At 44.4% G+C, this 25,604-nt stretch overlaps 1 protein-coding gene across 2 annotated transcripts in view; it reads right to left on the minus strand.

The window, feature by feature from the left end:
* The window catches only part of MBTPS1 (membrane-bound transcription factor peptidase, site 1), a 64,255-nt gene that overhangs the window by 11,504 nt on the left and 27,147 nt on the right, over positions 1 to 25,604 (minus strand). For both annotated transcript variants that reach the window (XM_011942185.1, XM_011942186.1), the window contains 10 exons: positions 23,043 to 23,145; positions 20,374 to 20,525; positions 17,136 to 17,297; positions 10,157 to 10,301; positions 6,434 to 6,622; positions 5,717 to 5,889; positions 3,831 to 3,946; positions 3,150 to 3,306; positions 1,957 to 2,081; positions 1,158 to 1,235 (listed from right to left, as the gene is read on the minus strand). In XM_011942185.1, coding sequence (XP_011797575.1) covers positions 1,158 to 1,235; positions 1,957 to 2,081; positions 3,150 to 3,306; positions 3,831 to 3,946; positions 5,717 to 5,889; positions 6,434 to 6,622; positions 10,157 to 10,301; positions 17,136 to 17,297; positions 20,374 to 20,525; positions 23,043 to 23,145 — 1,400 coding nt within the window. The remainder of the gene's footprint in view (positions 1 to 1,157; positions 1,236 to 1,956; positions 2,082 to 3,149; positions 3,307 to 3,830; positions 3,947 to 5,716; positions 5,890 to 6,433; positions 6,623 to 10,156; positions 10,302 to 17,135; positions 17,298 to 20,373; positions 20,526 to 23,042; positions 23,146 to 25,604) is intronic.

The following is a 25,604-nucleotide window of genomic DNA, read 5'->3' on the forward strand; positions in this document are numbered from 1 at the left end:
CCTTAACCTTCACGTGCAGAAAATGGCAACCTTTACAATGGAGGGGGCCTCTCATTCTGAAATACACAGTATCAACTTGCATGACAAAAATGAATCTTGTACATTTTTACAAGCCTATTGTTTGGGGCACGTTAACAGTCTCAAAGCTCCAGCACCCACGTGTGAGAGTAGACACACATGGTTCAAAATGACAGCTCTGGGCTGATAGCGCACAGGAAAGCTGTAGTGTGGTTTCTGCTCACCTGCCCATACCCTCCTGCACCTGGCTTTCCAGAAGGCAGAGGCAGCTACTCCCACTGCTCCCCAGTTCACCAGGTGGGCACGGTGCACTAAGCACAGGGTGGTATCACGAATATCAGTTCTAGGAGAGCTTCCTGGGTGATGCCTGTACACAGCTGAAGCAAAACTGCATGCAAACACCGCTCTTCAGAGAATTCTGAGAGGCTGCTGTATAATGAATGTTTCTTATCTTTAAATAGTTCACAACTCCAAAACATGGTCAAAATTTTTCTAAAATCTTGGTAATCTGGCAATCACAGAAGCAGAACAATTCATAAAGGATAACAAAAAAATTCATCAAGTAACCTTGAAGGTGTTTTTTTTTTTGACACGGAGTCTTGCTTTGTTGCCCAGGCTGGAGTGCAATGGCATGATCTTGGCTCACTGCAACCTCTGCCTCCTGGATTCAAGTGATTCTCCTGCCTCAGCCTCCTGAGTAGCTGGGACTACAGGTGCGTGCCACCACACCCGGCTAAATTTTTGTATTTTTAGTAGAGATGGGGTTTCACTGTGTGAGCCAGGATGGTCTTTATCTCCTGACCTCATGATCCACCCACCTCAGCCTCCCAAAGTAGTGAGTACCATTCAAGTAATAGTGCAAAAAATTTTAAAAGAAACCAAAACATCCAATGGACATGGGAGTTCTTATTGGGGTGATAACATTGTTCTGGAAGGAGACAGTGGTGATGCTTCCACAATTTTGTAAATACACTAAAAACCACTGAATTGTACACTTTAAAAGGGCAACTGTTACGGCATGTAAATTATATGCAATAAAACTTATTAAAGAAAGACAGAGACGAGAGACAGAGAGAGAAGTGGGGGGAAAGGGAGAGAGAGAAAGAAGAAGCAAAAGGCCCATGAATGGCACCCTTTACCTTGGTCCTTGAAAGTCTGTGTTATCACGACGCCATCTTCTGGAAACTTCGCGATGCTGCACCCCGACGCATAATACACTAGGAAAGAGTGTTCAAAGTCAAGGGAACGCAGGAACGCCGAACGCTTTAATAAATAATAGCTACTCGTTTACCCAAAATACATCCTTCATATGCTATGTATTTTTTTAATTGTTTTTAATTTTGAGGGAGGAGCTGCTATTGCCTTGTTACACATAAAGTACAAGTAATCACCTCAAAATTCAAGTGAAAAATACTACTACCATCAGGTTTCTGAATATATTTTATAATTCAAGGAAAAATATTAATATTAGGTTTCTGAATAAGTGTTAAAATTCAGAGCAGTCAAAGGCTCAAAACAAGCTGCCCAGACCTGCAGAATGGGTACTAAAAATGCTCAAGATGTTCTTCTCAAAACCAGCTACCAAAACCTTATCCGTGGGGAAACTTCCTACACGAGAAACACAAAGTTACTTCATGAATAGAACTTTGTAAATAATTAGGAAGCTATGAGGTAGTTCCTATTTAGGACTATTACATAAAGGCTCTAATAGGTAGCACTAACATTAGGAATGGCTACATAAAATATTTTCATTAAAAAAAAAATCTGGATAAAACTAGAGCCTCACAGATGTACTTCTGAAAAAACTGATGAGTTCTTTCCACAGACTCCACTAACTGAGGGATCATCATTTTCTTTCTCAAGAAACCTAGACTTCAGAGGTGTACAACTTCTGCTCTCACACCTAAGACCACACCCTTGGGAAACACAGAGCCTTACTGTCATGGTTGGCCAGCGTGAACTCTCCTTCATACAGGCCGTCGCTGAACCCCATGTTCCACACAGACAGCAGCTCATTCAGAGCTGGGATGTTAGCCCCTCCAGTATCCGGCATCCACCACTGCCTGGGAAAGTGGTAACAGACACACAGGGCACAGGGAATGAAGACATGCCATACACACTGATTTAGTCTCTATGACAAAACTCAGTTTCTCCTGCCATAATCCAGTCCTTCCGCACTAAGGTTTCAACGGAAACCAACTGTCTGGGTTTGGGTAAAACTGCAAATGTAAATGCTTCGGCTGATGTGCAGAATTAATTAAAGCGAAATTTATTTTAGGAAATGAAAATCAGTACTTCACTGAAACACACCAGAGATAACTGCTTAGCCTAGACCCAGCAAAGCTCAGTGAAGGAAAAGGAGATGAGAAAGAAGCATAGAAAAGTTCAGTCACAGATTCTAAAGAAATGAATTCAAAACATAAAGGTGATTATGTTTATAATACATTGAGAATCCTTGATCCCAACTAAGGGGAGGACATTTTCCCCTTGAGTAAATTAAGTACTATAAATACAAGTAAATTAGTTATTGTAAATATACAATAATTATTTAAATATACAACAATTAAGTTACTTGAAATATTCTTTAAGTAACAGTTCCTTTGGTGCATTTAAATTTATATATACTCAGTAATAGAGTGAGAGTGGAGAAGAATTAAAGAGAAATTTAAAGCAGAAGTATCTCGTATCTAAGATCAACAAGGAAAGACAACCCTCTATATTATTAATAGTACTCACAGTCAATAAATGTCTTACTTTATGAACAACTTTCAAGAACATCTCTACTGCATAAAGGACTATTTTCTTTTTTGTGTGTTTTATTTTTCCTCTTTGAGATAGGGTCTCTCTGACACCCAGGCTGGAGTGCAGTGGCTTGATCTCAGCTCACTGCAGCCTTGGCCTCCCAGGTTCAAGCGATCTGCCCAACTCAGCCTTCCAAAGTGCTGGGATTACAGGCATGAGCCACCGCACTCAGTCGAAAGGGTTTTTTTCTAATCAAGCTCTCTGAGTATGTCTGTACTAACTGGAAAGACCACCAACAGGTCAAATCATCACGTCAGTATTTGCTGGGTAGAATTTAATTCACCAAAAGTCACATTTCTTATACAAACACCAATGCATATCATCAGTACCTTGTGTTTTCATCATAAAACTTCACTTTTCTCATAACGGAAGTGTTGTACCAGTCACTGAAGATGACTAGCGAGAGGCCATTGTCCACGTCCCTCCGGAGCTTGGCGATCTCTTCGGGAAAGTACTCCTCCTCACTGTCCACCATCAGCAAAGTGCCTGGTGAACAAAGAACCAAGGCTGGGAACTGTCACCTCTGAATGACAGGACACCACCGCTGCAGAAACACAGTGTGTCACCGGGTCCATGTCTCAGGTTACTGACACCTAACAGTCTGGTTTGTGCCGCCCTGTACCACTTTAAAAGGGGCTATCAAAAGTAGAGGATCAGGGTCCAGCAATACACAGGGACTAACTGTGATCTGATTTCATTTGTGGTGCTCAGGATAACGATTTTTCACTCACTTGAAAAGGAGCAAAACATATGGCAGAGCTGCCTTTAACTTAATAGAAAAAAGAGTACGAATGCCCCTGTCTCCAATCAGTCTGTCTTGTATTTCAGCTGAACGTCACACCCACCAACACCTGCTTCAGAGCCTTGCCCCAGGCTCACCCAGCTGTGGAACCCACGGTGCATACTCCCTTCGTAGCTATCACTGAAAACTGGGATTCACTCCTCAAACATTTAACAAACATCCAAAGTGGGCGGAAAGACCATCTGGCTAGCACAGCATCGCCACTTACCATACTGACTGGCATCAAAACATGTGAAGGGGGCCCCGAGGACCTCCACAAAGTAGCCCATGCTTCTCAGATGCTGGTACATATCCCGGAAATTGGTGTGGATGTGATCACCATTCCTGAAAAACAATAGGCCACAGCATTAAAATGATCAATCTTTACTGGCAATAAAGGCATATCCAGCCACAGGGCCACCTCTGCAGGAGCACCATGCCGTGGCCCACAGAGAAGGCCTGGATGGCTGGCCCACTGGCACAGGCTTCAGCTTAGGAGACCTGTGTGCTCTGACCTGGACACATGGAAACAGCTGATAAGAAGAAACTATGTGCCTGGCAGGTGCATGAAAGAAACACAATGACAGAAGATATGGCCAAAGACATGTTTAAAGTGTACTAGACGGCCAGGCACGGTGGCTCAAGCCTGTAATCCCAGCACTTTGGGAGGCTGAGACGGGCGGATCACAAGGTCAGGAGATTGAGACCATCCTGGCTAACACGGTGAAACCCCGTCTCTACTAAAAAATACAAAAAAACTAGCTGGGCGAGGTGGCGGGCGCCTGTAGTCCCAGCTACTCGGGAGGCTGAGGCAGGAGAATGGCGTAAACCCGGGAGGCGGACCTTGCAGTGAGCTGAGATCCGGCCACTGCACTCCAGCCTGGGCGACAGAGCGAGACTCCGTCTCAAAAAAAAATAAAAAAATAAAAAAAGTGTACTAGACCATCACTGTAGCGGTGGCATTCATGTAAATTGCTGGCAACCATCTGTGTCTGACAGAAGAGCTTAGCAAACGGCCACAGGAGTGCAGGGACGCTGGAACAAGCCACGCAGGGTCATGGTGCTAAGACAGCGGCAGAGCTAACTGATATCACTGCCACTAGTCAACTTTCCATCCCCATCCCTCTCCAATGTGCTCACTTTCCTATGGGACACTGTATACACCCTCTAGGGGTCACCCCATTCTCACCTCCAGCCCCCCAGCACCCTACTCCTCAGCAGCATGGACTCCAGGTGCTCTTCTGCAGCCCCACAGGCTCGCCTTGGTCTATGAACTTCCCATCACTTCCTGTCTACCCAGATTTGGTCTGAGCCCCTCCAATCTGGCTGCCAGAGACATCTTATTTTAAAAGGCAAGTCTGACTCGGTAACTATCCTGGGCACATCTTTCAGTGCTTCCCCTTCCCCTACTTTCAGCATGGAGTTCAAACTTAGTCCAAACACGAAAGCAGAAATGAGCTTGGCTAATAGGCCAACAGAAAGTCAGCCCAGCTGCCCTGCAGGGAACAGGCATAGGGAGAGGAGGTAAAGGACTGCAGGGGAAGCAGTGCCAGATTCTGAAGGCCTGCATGGGTCACACCAGGGGGCTTGGCTAGGTGAGGAAGTCAGAATAGGCAGTCACTGGAGAGCTTGAGGCAAACTGTGTTAGCATCTATGTTTAAAAAAGACTACCAAGGTTGCTACAAGAGGAGCAGAATTTAGGGCAACAATAGCAACAGCAGTGGCATTCAGGAGCTACTGATGCCGTCCAGGCAAGAGATGACAATGGCCTGGACGAGGGTGGGAGAGGGGAGAAAGCCAGAGATGGCATGATCCAGGATGTAGTCTGAGGGTAAGACTGACAGCTTTGCTGACTGGCTCAATGGGAGAAGGAAGGAAAAGAGAACAGCTGAAGGGAACTTTAAGCTTTTACTGCACAATCACACTTGTGAAAGTTTCAAAAGAGAAGTCAGGCTGCCCTAAGAGCATGGCAAAGGCCTGAACATCGCGGCGTCACCAGAGTCCAGGCTCCACGAGAAGCTGAGCAACATCTCCTTTCCAAGAGCTGCGGGAACAGTGGTGCCTCCTCCCACCACGGAGGCTGGGGCGGTGAAGTGTATCCTGTGGGGCGCTTACCAGTCTAAAGGGTCATTCTTCATCCTTAAATTATCCCTGGGGAAATAGCCAGGCGGATAGCGGAGGTTGTGGTACTGATCCCAGAGCACTCTCTTGCTTCGCGGGGGAGTGGGAATTATCTTCACTTTAATGGGGAGCTTTACTGTTGAAGTCTGTTCTGCACCATTTTTTGACTAAAAAAAAAAAAAAGAAACTTGAAATGTCCTCACTGCCCAGAATGAAACTTTCAGCTTTAAAAACATGATTTATATTTATCAATTTCACTTAACTTGAACACAAGAATTTCCAATAACAAATGTCTGATAAAAGATTCATGTATCACAACTAAGTCTATTCAAACACCTAAAGAGTTTAAGAGTTAAAATTTAAGGCATATTCTATTAATAAAAACTACTAGAGCCTCATAGGATTAACCCTACATTTCCTTTTAGAGAAGGTGTATTTTTGGTGCCCTTCCTTGGAGCCTGAAATCTGGTACAAAACAGTCTTCTCTGCTGTTGTGTGGCCACAGAATGGCAAGCACTAGCACTCGCTGATTGAGCTAGTTCTTCAAACTCCAGCAGCTCCGCAGGCCCTGGAACCATCAATTGTGGCCATTGACGCTAAGCCTATCTGTCAACTGTACTTCCAATGGAGACCCCAGGCATTTGGCCTTCCCTCCCTGAAAGGTGATGTCCAGCAGCTAAGAAAACAAGCCACTTTCCCGCATGTCCTTGCCTCTGTCTCTGCTGGGGAAGCCACAGTGATCATGACATGGCCCTGAGCAATGCCTTCCCAGGAAGCCGCTTTCTTGGTCACAGAAATGGAGATGGCCAGGTAGCCCGACCAAGGCCATAAGACCGAGGAGTAGGAGAAGGCGACTTCAATGTTGTCTCCGTTCTGTGGCAAATAGGGCTGCCAGTCAGGCTGCAGGAAAAAGAAATGAGGCAAAGGCTGAGTGAAAACCTCCAAGAGAAACACATGGAAACCAGAAAAACTCAATTCCTACCAAAACTGGTTCTGAGAAATATTTCATTAAATAGGGAAAAATAAAATTTATACACAGATACTAAGTAACCACAACCAAAGTAACCTATGGACTGCCTGGAACATACCACTAGAAAAGTCTAGAAATGCTATTTCTGACAGCCTCCAATTTTATGGAGACCTTTTTTTCCCACTATAAAACAGAGAAACTTCTGTCAAAAGTTCTTTGGTGAAGAACTTTATCTGAGAGAACTTACACAGATGAAAACTCTCAGATTTAAGGTTATTTCCCAATTAGTTGTATGCTTTAAAAAATCCCATTAATTGAAAGTAGTAACATAACAGGAACACCAGCTGTCCAGAGTCACAGTCTGAAGCTAGAAACAGGTAGCCGGAGGGAGGGCTGGCTCAGCTGCGAGATGACCACCCTTCTACTCTCCAGGTGGGAGAAAAGCAGAAAGGGAAGCATGAGCAGAGGCCATCTGGAAGACACGACAATGAGAGCTTGCAACTAACCAGTATTTCAGATGAATCGAAATTACTCATTCCCTCACAGTCCACACAGCCAGAACTGACTTCCCAAGTAAGCCAGTGTGTTAAGAAAAAAGTATGAAAAAGAAAAATATCTGTAAGATACAGTGTCCGAAATAATGAGGAAGAAAAGGGATTTTTAAAGAATGCTCTTGGGGCCACTGGTTTGCAAGTGAAAAACTTTCGCTCATCTCTTGTAACACATACCAAATTAACACATATGAAAGAATTAAATATTTAACAATCATATACATAAAAATTAGAAAAAATTGAAATTTTATTCTATCTCTGGAAGGATGTTTCTCATCTGTAAAACAATAGAAATCATAAAACATAAAAATTCAACTACACGAAATGTAAAACTTTTACAGAAGCAAAAAAAATCCCCACCACAATAAGTAATATTAAAGGGAAAAGAACATCACCTGGAGGAACATTTTGCCTAAAACATAGCAATGGTTAATTTCTCTACGACAGGACGATCTTGTTAGGATTGACAGAGAAAATCCCAATTCCAGGAGAAAAATGGGTTAATGAAATGAAAGTGTAACTCATACAAGAGGAAACACAATTCGTAAACACACCAAAGATATTCACCCCACAAAGAACTGAAATGCACATTACACAAGGCACCCTCTAAGTTGAAAGCTGAAAGATGTACCATCTAGAACAGCCACATGCCCAGCAACAGACGAACGGAGAACCACCACGTGGCCGACCCGCCCAGTGGAGCACTATGCCCAGTGGAAAGCAGCACGGCACTGACAGCGCCACGGTGTGGACACACCGTGAAAACCCGAAGCTGAGGGAAGGAAGCTGGGCACAAAAGGACAGATGCTCTAGGATTCCATTGATGTGAGAAGTCCAGAACAGGCAAGCCCACAGAGACAGAAGCAGGCTGGTTGCCAAGGACTGGAGGAAGGAAGAAGGAGTGGCTGACAATGAGTATTAAGGTTTCTTTTAGGAAATGTTCCTGAAGGAGATGTTGGCACAACCTTGTGAATATACTAAAACCCACCGAAGTGTATGACCTAAGAGGGTGAATTTCATGGTACGTGGATTTTATCTCAATTTTTTAAAACACTACTGGAATAAAAACACTTTAAAAGGCAAATCCCCCAGTGAAGGTCTGGTGGAGCCATCTTCTCCTGAACTCCACTGGCAGCAGTCTAAGCTGACATAACTCTACTGGACAGAATTTGTAGGCTGTGCCAAGAGCCATCCTTGACTGTTCACACCCTCTGATTCAGGGAGCAAATCCAGGGAGTTTATGTTAAAGACATAATTCAAAAGAAAAGAAAACCATATATGCAAAAATATTCAGTGAAATGTTTATAGTTGAAAACGACTTAACAGTTCAAACAAAGGAAAATAGTAAACAAATTATAATTTACTATTTCTACATAAACAACCATTAAGAAGTATACTGGTGCCACGCATAGTTGAATTTTCCTTTTCTTTTTTAGAGATGGAGTCTTGCTCTGTTACCAGGCTGGAGTGCAGTGAGTGGCATGATCTCGGCTCACTGCAACCTCTGCGTACTGAGTTCAAGCGATTCTCCTGCTTCAGTCTCCCGAGTAGCTGGGACTACAGGCGTGTGTCACCATGCCCAGCTAATTTTTGTATTTTTAGTAGAGACAGGGTTTCACCATGTTTGCCAGGATGGTCTCGATCTCTTGACCTTGTGATCCTCCCGCCTCGGCCTCCCAAAGTGCTGGGATTACAGGCTTGAGCCAACATGCACGGCAGTTGAATTTTTCAATGTTTATGATATAATGAGAACCACCAAAAAAATTGTAAATTTTTGACAGCTGCACAATGATAACAAAAATATAAGTATTGCAGATAAGGGCTGGAAAAGAATATTTAAAAAACAGTGGCCAAGTTAGTATTCTAAGGCTGGAAGCGAGTTTTCTATTCTTTTTCTCTATTTTTAATTATTGTGATAATGTCTATGCAGTTAAGATTTTTAAAAATTTACAAAACAATATTTAAAAAAAAGACTGTATCTTTCAAACACATTAAAGGATAAAATACTGGCAGGTGCGGTGGCTCACACCTGTAATCCCAAGACTCTGGGAGGCTGAGGTAGGTGGATCATCTGAGGTCAGGAATTTGAGACCAGCCTGGCCAACATGGTGAAACCCCGTCTCTACCAAAAATACAAAAAATTAGCCAGACGCGGTGGCAGGCACCTGTAATCCCAGACACCTGGGAGGCTGAGTCAGTGGAATTGCTTGAACCTGGGAGGTGGAGGTTGCAGTGAGCCGAGATTGTGCCATTGCACTCCAGCCTGGGCAATAAGAGCGAAACTCTGTCTCAAAAAAACAAAAACAAAAACAAAAAAAAGAATGAAATACTACAACTGGGCCTTTAATTACAGGCGCAAAATTATATAGATGAAAAATCAAACGTAATTAGCTGACTTAGGAGCCAAACTCAAGATGCCAAAGCAAAAAGGCAAAATTGGTTTAATTAATTTATACCCTGACTTATTCTGTAACAGACTTAGGATATAACAAATCACTACTTCCAATAGCTCTGGCACCCTAGACAGGGCTATTTCCTTTTTTTTTTTTTTTTTTTTTTTTTTCCAGACAGGGTCTTGCTCTGTCACCCAGGCTAGAGTGCAATGGCGTGATCTTGGCTAACTGCAGCCTCAACCTCCTAGACTCAAGTGATCCTCCCACCTCAGCCTCCTATGTATCTGGGACCACAGGCACGTGCCACCATCCCTGGCTAATTTCTTTATGATTTGTAGAGACAGGTCTCACTTTGTTGTTCAGGCTGGTCTTGAAGTCCTGGGCTCAAGTGATCCTCTCTCCTCGGCCTAGAACTTTTCCTTTTTTTGAGTTATTTCTCAGCAGAAGTAACCGTGGCCTAAAGGTCTGGGCTGTGTCTAAGCTCACCATCAAGTCAGAGAGCAAGTCAGAGAAGTTTCACCTTATCTACAATTCTTCCCGTGACCCCCATGCCGTTGAGGATGGTGACGTTGACAACTGTCGGCATTCCTCCATAGTAGATGGGCTGGGAGCAGTAGGGCCACATGTAGGGACACTCAGTCAGATCTATGTAGCTGGGGCTCAAACTGAAATAAAGAATACAGTGTTAGAGTAGATCATATGAGAAAACTACAATGAAGCAACACAACTGTACAAGAAAGAGTTAACAAAGCAGACTGAGCTTGAGAAGGGCTTGCTTACAGGGCTGCCCTCGGCTGGCGTCTGGGGACTTGGCTCTGGAATGCTCCTGCACAGATGAGGCCTCTGTGCCAATGTGCTGTCTATACAGACAGTGCGATGTGCAGGGACACCTCTGCTTTTGCAAGTCTGGAGCTGTGGGAGTTGTGACTGGCAGAGAATGAGTATGTGACCAGCCCTAATGGAAACTTGGACTTGAGTCTCTAGAGGGCTTCCCTGGGCACAAACATGTACACATGTCAATGCAGTCTGCTGCTGGGAAAGGGGCCAGCTCTGTGAGACCCCACCTGGCAGGAGAGAGGGGAGAGCTTAGGAAGCTGTGCCTGGATTTCTCCAGGCTCTCTCCGTGTGAGGTGTCTTTTTCCCTTACAGAGCCGCTGTGCGTCCTTGCTGTGCCACTATAATGAATCTTAGCTGGGAGTGTGACCACAGGCTGAGTCCCATGAGTCCTAAAGCGCCAAGCGTGGGAGAGGTGCTGGGGACCCTGACGTAATGTGTGTCAGAAGTGCTGACACAAGTGCTCTGGCAATTATGTTGGTTTCATGGTTTCCCCTTATCTGAACTGAGCTTGTGTTGGGTTCACATCACTCCTAGTGCAGCAGCAGTGTCAGCTACACCCGAACAGGTGAAAAGACAGGCAAGAGACAAATGTTTCAGACAAGACGTGACCCAAGACGGCCTCCCTGAGAGCACCAGGCATATATGGATCCTGCTTCTCAAGCTGTACCCATGTGCAGTGGGCATGAGGCTCTGCTCAACTGCTTCACCTCATTACAGGAGATGCCAGCCTTTCTCAAACAGCAACTACAGTATAAGGAGTATTTTTTATTAGTTTGTAATAACAAAGATGTATCTGGGCCAACTGAATTGCTACATAAGAAACCAAATGGAGTATCTTTAGGGACACTGTGACTTTCACAGGCAGTTATAATCAACAAATATCATAGTTAAGTCATCTAAATAGATACCACCTTCACAAATCTAAAGTTCACAAAAAAAAGAAAAGGAAATAGGTACCACCTAGTTTTAAAAATCTGAATGCATTGGCCATGTGACCACAATTGTATGCATCAGCAAAGGTATCTGTTCTACCTGAAATGTCTTTGTAAACTTTGCTGGTAACTGTGCTCTGTAATCAGTTTAATTCAACTACTAATTCAACATGATTTAACTAAGAAATCATTATTAGCAAACAGAATTCAACATCATATTAAGAAAACAACACCGCAAAACCAGTGGGATTTATTTCAGAAATGTAATAAGGGAAACTCATTAATACCATAAACCATATATATTAATAGGTCTAAAGTATTCATATGATTACCTTTCTAGATGCTGAAAAAGCCTACAAAATTCAATCCACAGTCCTGATGAAAACACTCAAAAAAACAGCACTAGACAGATAATCTACCAAAAAAAAAAACATATATATATATATATATACACACACACACACAGACACACCCCTACCTTAGGGATAAATCCTTCATCTTACTTAACGGAGAAACACGAGAGGCATTTCCATTAAGATTAGGAACAACAAAAGGATAGCCACTATCTCCATTGCTGTTCAACACTGTGCTAGAGATACCAGCCCATGCAACTAGACAGAAAATAATCAACGAAGCCTTAAGAATCAGTAAGGAAGACGTAAAACTAGCTTTATTTCCATATGATAGGTTAGTATACCTGGAAAACCCGAGAGACGCAATAATAAAACTAACTCAAACAATAATTCAACTAGGTAGCAGGATATAAAATTAACATATAGAAATAAATCAGTTAGAGAATATAAAACAAGAGAAAACCCCATCTACAACAGCAACAAAAAGATTAAATACTTAAACTTACCAAGAAATGTGTAAAACCTATATGAAGACAACTGTAAAACCTCCTGGAAGACACACAAGACTTGAGCAAATGGAAACACATCCTTTGCTCTTAGACAAAATAACAGCACTGTAAAAATACTACTAAGTTCATTTAAAATTTGATGCAACAAAAACTCCAACAAGCTTCTCTCATAGAATTAAGTAAGTTGGTATGCAAATTCATATGAAGAAAACAAACGTAAGCATAGCCAAGAAGGGCCGGGTGCAGTGACTTACACGTGTCATCTCTTTGGGGGCACTTTGAGAGGCCGAGGCGGGAGGATGGCTTGAGCCTAGGAGTTCAAGACTAGTCTGGGCAACATGGCGAAACCCTGTCTCCACTAAAAATGGAAAAATGAGCCAGGCGTAGGGGTGTGTACCTGCAGTCCGCCTACTTGGGAGGCTGAGATGGAAGAATCACCTGAGCTCAGAGGGCAGAGGTTACAGTGAAGCAAGATCATGCAACTACACTCCAGCCTGAGCCACAGAGCAAGACCCTGCCCCACACACCAAAAAAAAAACATAAAAAAAAAAAGGAAGAAAAAGGAATATTCAAGAAAACACTGAAAAAAAAAATTACAAGAGGAACTAGCACTAACAGATATTAAAAACATGCTAGAAAGTCTTTATAATCAAAACAGTGTGGTACCAGTACATGGACAGACAGACCAGTGGAACAGAATGGAAACCTCAGAGACAGACCTAATACACATGAAAACTTAACACATAATAAAGACAGTACCTCAAATCACTGGGGCAAAGATAAACTTTTTAATCACAAGAGCTTTAACAAAAGAAATGCGTGGCCATTTGGCAAAAGAGAAAATTAGATCCATACCTCCAAACAATACACAAAAATAAACTCCAAATGGATCAAGGAATCTCAAGTAAATAAAAGAAAGCAAACAAGTATTAGAAGAAAACATGGATGCATTTCTCTTTTATCTACCTCAGTGCAGAAAAAGACTTTCTAAGGACTCAAAATCCAGAGGCATCAGCAAAAGAGTAACACATGTGACTATTAAAAAACAACAACTGCATGGCAAAAACACCTTACATTAAGTCAAAAGACAACGACAAAGTGGAAGAAAAATCTGCAACATGCATCCCTCGCAGAGGGTTACTAACCCTAATATATTGAGAACTCTAAAGAGGGACCAAAAACCCCATTGAAAAAGAAATGAACAGACAATTCACAAAAAGGTAAAAAAAAAAAAAAACAGCTCTTAAATATAGACTTAGGTGTTCAAACTCACTCATAAATAGAGAAACACGAATTAAACAATAGTGAAATACTATTCCTTACCAATCAGATTTGTAAAAGGTAACAAGTATGACAGAACATTCTGTTGGTGAGGCTCTGGGGAAACTGGCACTCATGCACACTGCTCACACAACACAAACAGGCACAACCCTTTCGCAGGGAAACAAAGCAAGGCCTAACAGAGTTACCCGATGCTCTCAACGCTGACCAGCACTGCCACCTTACCTAACAGAGCTACCGGATGCTCTCAACCTGGACCAGCAGTGCCACCTTACCTAAAAGAGCTACTGGACACTCTCAATGCTAAGCAGGGTAAATTTTTAGGAATTTACCCTGAAGGAACACCTCCAAGAAAACTAAGACACACAGGCCTGAGGTTATTCATTGCAAGTTTATAATTACAAAATATTGGAAACAATTTAAAAGCCCACATGTAGACAAGTAATGGCTTAAACAACTGTACATTCACAGGATACGATTGTGAAAAAGGAGGAGAAGTTCTATGCACTGACGTGGAGAGATTTCCAAGACGTTAAGTGAAAAAAGCAGAATCCAAAAGAATATCCACAACGATGCTATCCTTCTATGTATGTGCTCATTTGTGGGGTGGCAGGGGCGGGCGGAAGGATAAACCCAAACCTGATGTGATCGTTACCTAAGGCCTGTGTGTGGAAGCCTGGTAGAAAGAACGGGCGAATGGGAACTGACATGGTTTGGATGCTTGTCCCCTCCAAGGTTCATGCTGACTTGTAATCCCCAATGTTGGAGGTGGGCCTGGTGGGAGGTGACGGGATCATGGGGGCAGATCCCTCATGGCTGGTTTAGCACCATCCCTTTGGTGACAACTGAGTTCTCGCTCAGCTCAGGCAAGATCTGGGTATTTAAAAGTCTGGGACCTCCCCACTCTCTTGCTCCCTCTCTTGCCATGTGATGTGCTGGCTCCCCTTCACCTTCTGGCATGCATGATTGGAAGCTCCCTGAGGCCTCCCCAGAAGCAGGTGCTGGCGCTACGCTTCCTGTACAGCCTACAGAACCAAGAGCCAATTGAACCTCTTTTCTTTATAAATTACCCAGTCTCAGGTATTTTTTTTATAGCAATGCAAGAACAAACTAACACATCCTTAGAACCACAGTCATGTTTCATACACCCAGTAAGTTCTAATCAATCAGGATGTGGGGGAAATCTAAAAAGGAACACAAACACGAATAAATGAGTCCAATTGTATTAAAAATAGACACCAACGAAAGAATTAACCTAAGTAACTGAAGAAAACATTATAACTATATTCTGTAGGGCCAAAGATAATGATGCACTATCATAAATCCTGTATTTAAAAAATTCACAAAGACATGGGTTAGCAATTCCAAAGCTGCTCAGTATGTACATACCAGGACTAAGCAAATAAGTCAATATATTGTGGATAATGAGAGCCAGGCTTCTCACTGTTGGAGAACGGAGCTGAAACAGAGGTTTAACATGACCATCTCTGTAAACAAGAAATAAATAAACAAACAGAAACAAGGAGAGGGAAAGGCTGGAACGAACACTGAGATACTAGGTGAAATCTGGAGGTGGCATTACTCATGTTTCCGGTACATACACCGATAGGCAGATACAGAAGCAGGCGTGTGTGCCTGTGCACATGTCCATACACTGCCCAGCTCTGTCTGAAGAGTGCAGTAACCACTCTGAGCACAGCAGCTGTGAGCACCCCGAGTGCCCAGGTCTTGGTATCTCAATACCATTAGAACAGGCCATCAGGAAAGACCTGCTTGGAGAAAGAACTGATACCAAGGCTAGAGCACAGAAGTGCATGACAGGACATCCTGCACTGCCGAGAAGACAGAGAGTGCTCAGAAAAGGCTGGACACATGCTGAAAACACATACAAGCCAACTAGATGGAGCTCCCAACAGCCAACTCTGGGACAATGTGGACGACCAACTAAATGATGATATTAATTATAATCCACAGAGTAAAATATCTACGCTTCCATACTGATATAAAGAACTGAATAATTAAATGGGAGAGAAAGGACAGTTCTTCCTTCCAGCAGAGTTCCCATTAATAAATGCAAATGGAATGAAGGAAAAAGAAAATCATCATGTGTCAAAGTCCTCAGGAGTAATCACCAAAAGCAAGAACCATCAAGGCATGCTAACATGAGTGAGTGGAACTATGTGAAGAAACAAGACCATCTCAAAACATGCCCGCACAAGACACTGAGAAGTCACAAAGGAAACAGGGGCTGCACAGTGGAGACATCTGGCAGGGGCCACCTCTGGCCCCACAGGGCCAGCAGCTCAGGTCTCCTCTGCAGGAGGACACCTGCAGCTGCTGCCCTCGGGTCCTCACACGTCTGTGCCAAGCCCATGCCTCCCCGCTGGGGCTGCTCCCAGCCAATGACTAAGCACAGAGCAGGCACTAGGGCAGGCCCATCCCTGGAGGAAACAGGACTCCTCCAACAGGCAATCTGGTTCAAGGATTTCCCATGAGCTAAAACTTTTTCAGGCCTGTGCGAGCCTCTTCCTCCCCAGTTTTTCTAACTTTTCGGTGTCAGATCAGCACTGCAGTTCTTGCCTATTCCCACACCCTTCCCTTTAACCTTCAGAGACCCTCACTCCCCACAAATCTTTTGAACATCTAATCCTAGCTTGGCATCTGCTTCTTAGAGGACCCAGACTGACAGACCACATTAATCAAATGATGAAAATGAACACCACCAGTAATAAGATGAAGGAAAACGGAGGAACCATCTGTGATTAGAGGAAACTAAGAAGACAGGAAAAGGAAATCTAACGTGGGATCCTGGACTGGATCCCAGAGAAGGGACCTGTGGGACAATGGGCAGAATCTGAATGAAGCCTGCAGGTCAGTCAGCAGAGCTACATCAAGGTTCATTTCCAGATTCTGGGGCTCATGCTGCGGTCAGCAGTGCTCCCAAGATTCATTTCCAGGCTCTGATGCTCACACTGAGGTTTCGGAAGATATTAAGGTTAGGGAAAGCTGGGTGAAGGACTTAGGGGTTCTCATGAACTATTTGTGAAACTTTGCTGTAAATCTAAAATCATTTCAAAATAAAGGGTGAAAACAAAGCAGGGCCCAGGCCAGACAGGAGCACCACGGGAGCTGGCGAGATGCATGTGGTCTGCAGGTGAATTACAGCACAGGGTCAGTGTTCGTATGTTAGTTTTAACAGCTGTACTCCAGTGATCTGAAACGGTGGAATCAAGGAAAACTGGGCAATCTTGTTATGACAACTCTCTCCTATTTCTGCAAAATTTCTGTAAACCTAAGATTATTTCAAGTCTAAAAAAGTAAACAAAAGCAAAAAAAAAAAAAAAAAACCACTCAGAAATCATTACTTTTAACCATTTATATTAAAGATAACATCAGTAAGTCGAAAGTAGCTACCAGTTCTGCCAGCGGTACCCTGGTAGAAGCAGCAGCAAAACCTCTCTGAGCACCCCGAGAATTCTGTGCTTAGTCATCATTTTTTGTTTTGAGGCTTGTACTAGTGCAGAAGGAAACTTCGCCTAGAGCCCAGTGAAGGAGGGAAAGGCCCATTGGCAGGATGGCGCACTGACCTTGCCTGTGGCTTGTAGCTGTTGAGGATCTGATAGGCTCTGAGCAGATCGAGCTTGCCGTGGCCTTGCTCAAACATGTTGACCCCGGGGAGTCTCCGGGCTGACGCAATCAGGGCCTGCTTCATACTGGCAGGATTCACCAGCTCACGCTTCTGGACTGTGCTGGAAGAAAAATCAAGCATTTGTTCATTTTCTCTCAGTAAAAGGATGAAAATCCGACCACTGAAACCTAACCTACAAACGTGCACACAAGAGGCCTGTAGTCTTGTTTCATATCTAACAGGTGCTTGTCTGGCACAGCCTGTGTGACAGCATGAGAGCGCACTCATTTCTGTACCCGCTCCAGGACTGACCGCTCCGCAGCCTTCTACGGGACCCACGGGCTAGGGCCGTTTACGCTAAATGCACCAGGAACACGCATGTTTCTGATAATTTAACTGAACAACCACATCGGCTGCAGAAGGCATGAATGTGTAGGACGTCCTGACTCCTCAGGGGAGGGGAAGCCTGCTGGCCACAGGAAGAAGATGCCATGGGACACCGCCTGGCTGGGAGGAGGAGGGGCACACTCCGAGCCTGGGGAGGGGCCACAACACAGGACTGGCAGGAGGCACAGGTCTGAGTGAGGACCGCTGCCTCCAAAGCCAATCCTCACCTTTTTGTTTCCAGATTGGGAGGCTTGTCTGGGATGAGCCACCCTGATGGATGGTGCCTTTCAGAACGACGCAGACCTAAGGCCACCTTCAGTTTCACCGTAAGAATGCATCTGAACAAGCTTTAACACACAGTGCGACCTGGCTAGGAACTCAGCCTGGTGATACTAACATTAAAACATCTATTTTTATGTATCTATGTATTATAAACACAAGTCAATTTTAATTCCTAAAATTGAGGGGGGAATATCAGTACGCAAAAAAGGAAAACTTACTCTCCTAAGTTCCTAAATATTTGTATGTGATAGTGGTTGGTCTTGGAGTCTAGGCAGGTTTTCTAAATGGGAAATCTGACATAAGACGATGAGATAAAGTAGAATTAATTTTTAATGACAATAAAAGAACTGCTCAAAGCTACAGGTCAACAATCTTCCTCCTCTTCCTGCCTATAAAGTGAACTCAAGGGCTGCGTTCCACTGCCTTTACAGCATCATCAGGCTGGAGTTCAGGAGGCTCGCCACTGCTGCTTGGCTTCTATCATGAGCGACTGTCACATACAGAGGTGTTTCTGAATGATCACAATGGCATTTTTATCTGCTGCAGTGAGATGATGAGATTGAAAGGCTTCCTTGTTGCTGAAAATATCTGTACTTAAAGAAGCTGCTGGGAAAAGGAACAACCCCTCGGCTGCCCGCTTACTCAACAGCAGAGAGCTGATGGGCTCAACGGTGAAGGCAGAGCCTTCACTTCCCGCTAACAATCACGGCGTGTAGGAAAAATGAACCAGTATTTTCTGTTTCTAGAATCAACAAAATTAGAAACAGGAGCCCTAACTGAGTCCTCTCCACCTGGCAAATACAAGGGTGCAAGTAGGCCAGGTAGCCCACTATCCACCTTCCCTCCACTCTGTTCCTCACTTGATGTAACACTGGAGAGAGGAAAACACCTGGAAGAGAGGACAGTGTTTCCAGCAAGCACACGGTTCTTCTCCAGAGGCCAGTCTGGCCAACATCAACATGCTCAAGAATTTGGCTCCAAACTGTAAGGGAAGAACAGAGAAAAGGGGAAAGAGATAGATATCTACCCCCTTTTTTGGTAGAGATGGGGTCTCACTATGTTGCCCCAGCTGGTCTCAAACTACTAGCCTCAAACAATCCTCTTGCCTGGGCCTCCCAAAGTGCTGGGATTACAGGTGTGAGCTACCACACCCAGCCCAATATCTAGCTTTAAGGATTACTAACAAAATAATATCTGGCATTAGAAGCTGAAATCAATATTCAATTTACTTAAAGAGAATTTAAAATATAAAGACATTTAATACTATTAGCTTATATTAATTAATTTTTAAATTAGCATAGAATAACTTCCAAATATGCAGAGTTTTGTGTGTTATCACGACACTCAACTAAAACTTCATCTAGATAGAAGAAGTACAATTTATTTTGGGGGAAGATACAGTGACAAGATAAATGCCAGCACCAAAGACTTCTTTTTATATAACTGAGAGTAAGGAAACACGGGCCTTCAAAGAAAGTGACATCATGTGAACATCAACTCTGGTCTACTAGCTTGGAGAACTTTATTTATTGATTGGCGACTGAGACAGAGTCTTGCTCTGTCACCCAGGCTGGAGTGCAGTGGCGCGATCTCAGTTCACTGCAGCCTCCTCCTCCCGGGATCAAGCAATTTTCCTGCCTCAATCTCCTGAGTAGCTGGGATTACAGCCGCCCACCACCATGCCTGGCTAATTTTCGTAATTTTTAGTACAGACGGGGTTGCACAACGTTGATCAGTCTAGTCTTGAACTCCTGACCTCAGATGACCTGCTCCCTCAGCCTCCCAAAGTGCTGGGATTACAGGTGTGAGCCACTGCACCCAGCCTCTTTGAGAACTTTCTCCCAGTTTCATTATCTTCAAGATTAAGGCCCAGTCACTAAGCTCCACTCCAACTGCAGGAGATTCAGTGAGACAAAGCGGAGTGGTGACTGTCAGTCCCTGGCGGGTTTGACATCCTTAGCTACAGTGAACATTAAAAGGTGAGTCCCTGTCACAAAAACAACAAATGGGTAACACTGAGAAGATGGATGTGTTAATTCGTTTCACTAGAGTAACCTTTTTACTATCTATATGTATCCCATAACATCATGTTGAATATCTTACATATATGCAATTTTTTTTTTTTTTAAAGTGAATCCCCAAGGAAATGGAGGATATATGGCAGGGACATATCTTACTTTTTGTTCCCTGCCTGATATATATGCTTGCTTGGATATAAAAAGCACACTTCTAGCACATAAATGGGATATTAGAAAACAGAACACAAACATAGAGAAACAGGTATTTTGCCTATCAGCACTTTGTTTACTTGAGCTTATAAAGTGTGTTCACATTCAAGCCATCTAACTATAAAAGAAGTGACTCCTACTCTTTGCAGAGATGAAGAAGGGGAGACAGAGCAAGGCTGTGAAGGGCCTAAGCTCTCAAACCCAAGTCAGGGCAGAAGTAAGACACAACTCCTGCTCTGCTGGCACCGAGTGCTCCTGTCCTGACGTGGGAGCTACTGTTCTCTGGGGGGCAGCACTCACCTCACTAATAAGGTGACAGCGCCTGCAACCACTGGAGAAGCAACACTGGTCCCTGAGAGGGCCCGGCATCCCCCTTTCACACCGGAACCCCGCACGCCAGCACCATAGGTGACAATGTCAGGTTTCACGCGACCGTAGCCTCCTGGTAGCTCCTATGAATAAAAGCAGCTTGACTTCTATGTCTCATACTTTGGCGTACAGTCACATGCAGTTATGAGTGAATCAAATCAGAACAGACATATGGGTTACACAGTATAACCTTAGGAAGGTACTGATTTTAGTCTGAAATTCACTCCAGGCCGGGCGCAGGGCTCACACCTGTAATCCCAACACTTTGGGAGGCCGAGGCAGGTGGACTGCTTGAGCTCAGGAGTTCCAGACTAGCCTGAGCTACACAGCAAGACCCCGATCTCCACAAAAAATACAAAAATTAGCTAGGTCTAGTGGCACAAGCCTGTAGTCCTGGCTACTCAGGAGGATCACCTGAGCCCGGGAGGTCAAGGATACAGTGAGCCGTGATTGTGTCACTGCATTCCAGCCTGGGCAATAGAGTGAGATCCTGTTCCTCTCAGCCCCCACCTCCAACAAGAGAAAAAAACAAAGACATTCACTATAATACAGAAAATAAGCTTAAATGATAACGTAGAAAGTAACATTTTAAAAATATATTTTATAACAACCAGAACAATGGCAAAGGCATAAAGCAATTAAAAGATAAGTATTTTAATTTTGCTGACATGCCAGACTAGAAAGCGGACACTGGCTTATCACCAAGACCAGAAACCAGAAACTGCTTTATCTCTAGATAAGTTAAACTTAGAAATATGTTAGAAAAATTAGAAAATTAAAATGTGAAAAAACCCAAACATGTTTCTTTACAAGGAAAAAAGTACAAGGTATGAGTGGATGTTTCAAATGGTTGTAAAAGAGGAAATAAGAAACCACTGAGAAGGAACAAGATAACCACCCGACTAACTTGGGATAAGGTTTTAATAAGTACTCGCTTAAGCTTCTTAAGAATTGGGGCAAAACGAGAAATACTCCATCAGAAAACATGAGACCAATTTGAAGGGAAGGCCGAGGACCGTGGACACACACACTGGGACACCGAGTGAAGGCGCCCTCCACCGCAGCTGTGGTGATGGAGGGGCACTTCCCAAACGCCATTCAAAAGCTGGTTGGTGATGAAGGCCATGGACGTGACATCTCATCACAGTTCGGTGACAGCGTTTACATGGGGAGCTGGGGACAAAGTGGGTGACATCTCATCACGGTTTGGTGAGAGCGTTTACACGGGGAGCTGGGGACAAAGTGGCGGATGCAGTTTCCTAGTATCTGGCAGCACAAGGAACATGCTGAGGGAGCATGGACGGGAGGACATGCAGCCTGCCCTGGACAGACTAACACATGAGAGAGTGGTCCCCAGCCAACGGGTCAGCTCCAGGAAGAGGCATGTGAGTGTGGGAGGCGGGGACCCCTGGTGCGGCTGGGTGGCAGGGACACTGGGGGCTGACATTGTCACAGTACAAAGCCTCAGGTAGAAGGCACAGTACAAAGGCTATCCCGTAAAGTGCTGCAGTGTGGACGAGGCCCGGTGTTCCCAGGCAGTTGGGAATCTTTGCAGGGACTTATCTGAGGCCTCCGAGTGTGACACGTGAAGTTAAAGCATGGAGAGATGCTCTGGCCCTGAAGAAAGCGAAGGACGGGTGCTCCCCTCAGCCACCGCGAGGGCAAAGGTACACAATTGCTGTTCTGCATGAGCGTCTAATTTTTCATCAAACTTTGACAGGTAAAGGTGGGTGAATTTGCTGCATAATTAAAGCCTGAACAGCTGAATTATTAACTGTAGCAGTTATTTTGAATTTGTCCAGCTAAGTGCAATTGTTTCTGGGTTAGCAGAGTTTATATTAAGCTGTTCTCAATGGCTTCTCCAACTTCTTAAGGCCCCCCGCAAAAACAAAACAAAACAAAAAAAAATCATCTTACCTACCACTGAGTAGGACTGCTTACCACTACCAGATAGGGTAAATGGTTACCACCACTACATAGGGTAAATGGGCAGGAACCCAATTCACCTAAAGATGAATTCAGGCCGGGCGTGGTGGCTCAAGCCTGTAATCCCAGCACTTTCGGAGGCTGAGATGGGCGGATCACGAGGTCAGGAGATCAAGACCATCCTGGCTAACACAGTGAAACCCCGTCTCTACTAAAAAAATACAAAAAATCTAGCCGGGCGAGGTGGCGGGCGCCTGTAGTCCCAGCTACTTAGGAGGCTGAGGCAGGAGAATGGCATAAACCTGGGAGGCGGAGCTTGCAGTGAGCTGAGATCCGGCCACTGCACTCCAGCCTGGGCGACAGAGCGAGACTCCTTCTCAAAAAAAAAAAAAAAAAGATGAGTTCCTCAGAAATCAGTTAATAAGTGAAACTGGGAGACACACTTAGAATGATCACAGCAGCTGTGGACTTGCCAGAGTGAAGGGGCAGATGCAGAAGGGGCCAGATCTCTCGTCCTCATGGCTGGGCAGGCACTCACAGCCCCAGCTATTTACCTGGGAACGTGAGGGTGTCTGTGCACTTACAAATACACCCCACGGCTCATGAACAACCGGTGCCGCTAGCCATAGTAGTCTGTCCAGCTATATACAATTATTTAGCAAAGAAAAGCGTACCCAGGTAGTCATTCCCCTTGAAGAAAAGCGGGCGATGTTATCTTCAAAGTCAATGCCGCCTACTCCAATCACATCCATTTGATCAGCAGGGTTATTCAGAGTGCTATATTGAGATAAAAAAAAAAAAAAGAAAAGAAAAAAAACAAGAAAAATAATTTACAATGGATGATTCAAACCAGGGCAAATACTCCCAGAACAATCTAAGACTGTACGAGCTGCTTCTGCGGGAAGATGTGTGCAGCTCCTCACGGCTGTCCTGTGAAACACATGACCCTGCCACATTTATACTGTGCTCAAATTACACCCTCTCACCTGGAACGCCCCTCCTTTCTTCTCCTCCCTGTCAACTTGGCACACCGGGGCTCAAGGCTCACTTCTTCCCTCCAGCAATCCAAGCCTTAAGGATCTGTACTTGCCTTGAACTTCACAACACTTTAACATCATCGCAGTTCATCATCTAATGACACATTCTCACATCACTTTCAAACTGTTCCCAGTACATTCATCTTAACTCCCCAACTAAATCACACACTTCTCTGGGAAGAAACCGTAACCACACATTTGCATCTGCCAAGGTCAGGAAGTGGTTAAGTTTTCAATTGAACTTCTGTGGTGTTGTTCTACCCTCCTCCTAGGGACTGTGGAAGGACTATCATTACTCTGTAATCTTGAGCTCCTTAGAGTCTCTCCAATACCTTAAGTGCACTAGATCTGCAAAGAAATTACAGTGAAATAAATAATGGCAAAAATGTGTAAACCACAAAGTCAAGATAAAGATGAACTATTTGAAAATATGAGACACTCAGTTATAAAACTGCATTGCTAAGCTTTATCTATTATGGCTATACTACCAAAAAAATGAACTCTTTGACAATTCAAGAACTACAACTGATTGCAAGTGGCTTATGAGATAATAGCAGCATGAAGTTCTCCTCCCAGAGTTTGTTTTTAACTGACAATTCCCAACACACCAAGACAAAGTGGTACTGCCTTCTCAGCCCACTGGCCACCAATATCCTACCAGCATTCGGAGGAACCAATAATGATTTTCTGATGACTGATGCTAGATATTTACACATTCCCAGGAACACAAGGAGCAGAGGTTGGTACAGAAGTCACTGATAGAAACTCCCACCAAAGGTGACCAAAAAAATACCACCTTCCCACCCTTCTCTACCTGTCAATCCCTGTAATGCTTAGTGTACTTTAAACTCTTAAAAAATAAGAGAAGGCATTAAGAAATCATTGCTGGTACTGAAAAGGAGGGAGCTGAGACTGCAGGCTCACTGGCACCACAGAGCGCAGGACCCAGAGAAAGAGACCACAGCAAAGAGGACCAGAGGAGCTGACGAATGCACATTACTGTCCTCAGACCAGCCCTGGGAGTAGTCCCACCAGATGCCCGAGCAGAAAAAACCACACCCGCCACAAGCTGGGCTGCTGTGATCATATGCCATGTCCCATCACTGCAACAGCCAGCAGGTGCCCAGGTCTGTGTGGGGCAGCACGAGCGTACAAACAAGGTGGAGACGGGGCCTTCCTTGCAAGGCTCTGCTCCTCCAACCCACTATAAACTCACAATTCTGATAAGAAGCTATCGAGTGCAACCACCCACAAAAGCCACAGGGTTTCAGAACGGCAGCCAGCATGTGAGAAAGCAGTCAGAAAAGCAGTCAGAATAGCATGTGAAAGAGCTGAGAATCCAGACAGGTGTGGCCAGGAAGATGGGCAGAGGGACGGGGTGCGGAAGACCTGAAAGAAACAGAAGGCGGACACGTATTCCAGGAAGGTGTGTGTGGGGAAGTGGAAGATCAAGGTGAACCGAGATTCTGGCTGGAGTTGGCCAACTACGGCCCATGGGCCAAACCAGGCCCACACCTGTTTTTGCAAATACAGCGTTCCTGGAACACAGTCATGTTCATTTACAGATATATCACCCACAGCTGCTTTCACACAATAAAGCCTAAACTATTATCTGATGCTTTATAGAAAAAGTTTGCAATTCAGCCCAGAATACTGAAGACCTTGAAAACCAAAAGAAAAATGTGGATTTCATCTATTAGGCAATAATAATCCACTGCAGATTCTTCATTAGAAAACTGCTAGAATATATGTTTGAACAGTAGAAATACACACAAAACAGAAAGAGAGCAGCTGTCATTCACAGAGCATCGTCGGCATTCATGGTGCTCTCCTCCCCCTGCTGTCTGATTTCAGCCTCACAGGCACCTTGCAGGCTGCTCTCTGCTCCCATGACAGGTGAGGGAGCTGCAGCTCAGAGAAGTGACGGTGCCTCAGCCGTAAGCAGCAAGTCGGACTTGTCTGCTTCCACACCTACTTTCACCCCTGTCCATGCTGGAAGAGCTGGGGTGGGAAAAGACTCAGATAGGAAAACAGGCTAGGAAACACTGACACCCGGTGCCTCTGAACTGGTGAGTGCCAGCCTTGAGTGGGGACATAAAAAATGGGACGAACATTTAAAAAGGAGACAAGAAAACCTGACGAGATGACTTAATAACTAGAGTTTGTCACGGCAGAGCTACAGCAAGGGTACGTTCGTGC

This window comes from Colobus angolensis, unplaced genomic scaffold, assembly GCF_000951035.1.
Source record: "Colobus angolensis palliatus isolate OR3802 unplaced genomic scaffold, Cang.pa_1.0 Scaffold207, whole genome shotgun sequence".
Taxonomy (NCBI): domain Eukaryota; kingdom Metazoa; phylum Chordata; class Mammalia; order Primates; family Cercopithecidae; genus Colobus; species Colobus angolensis.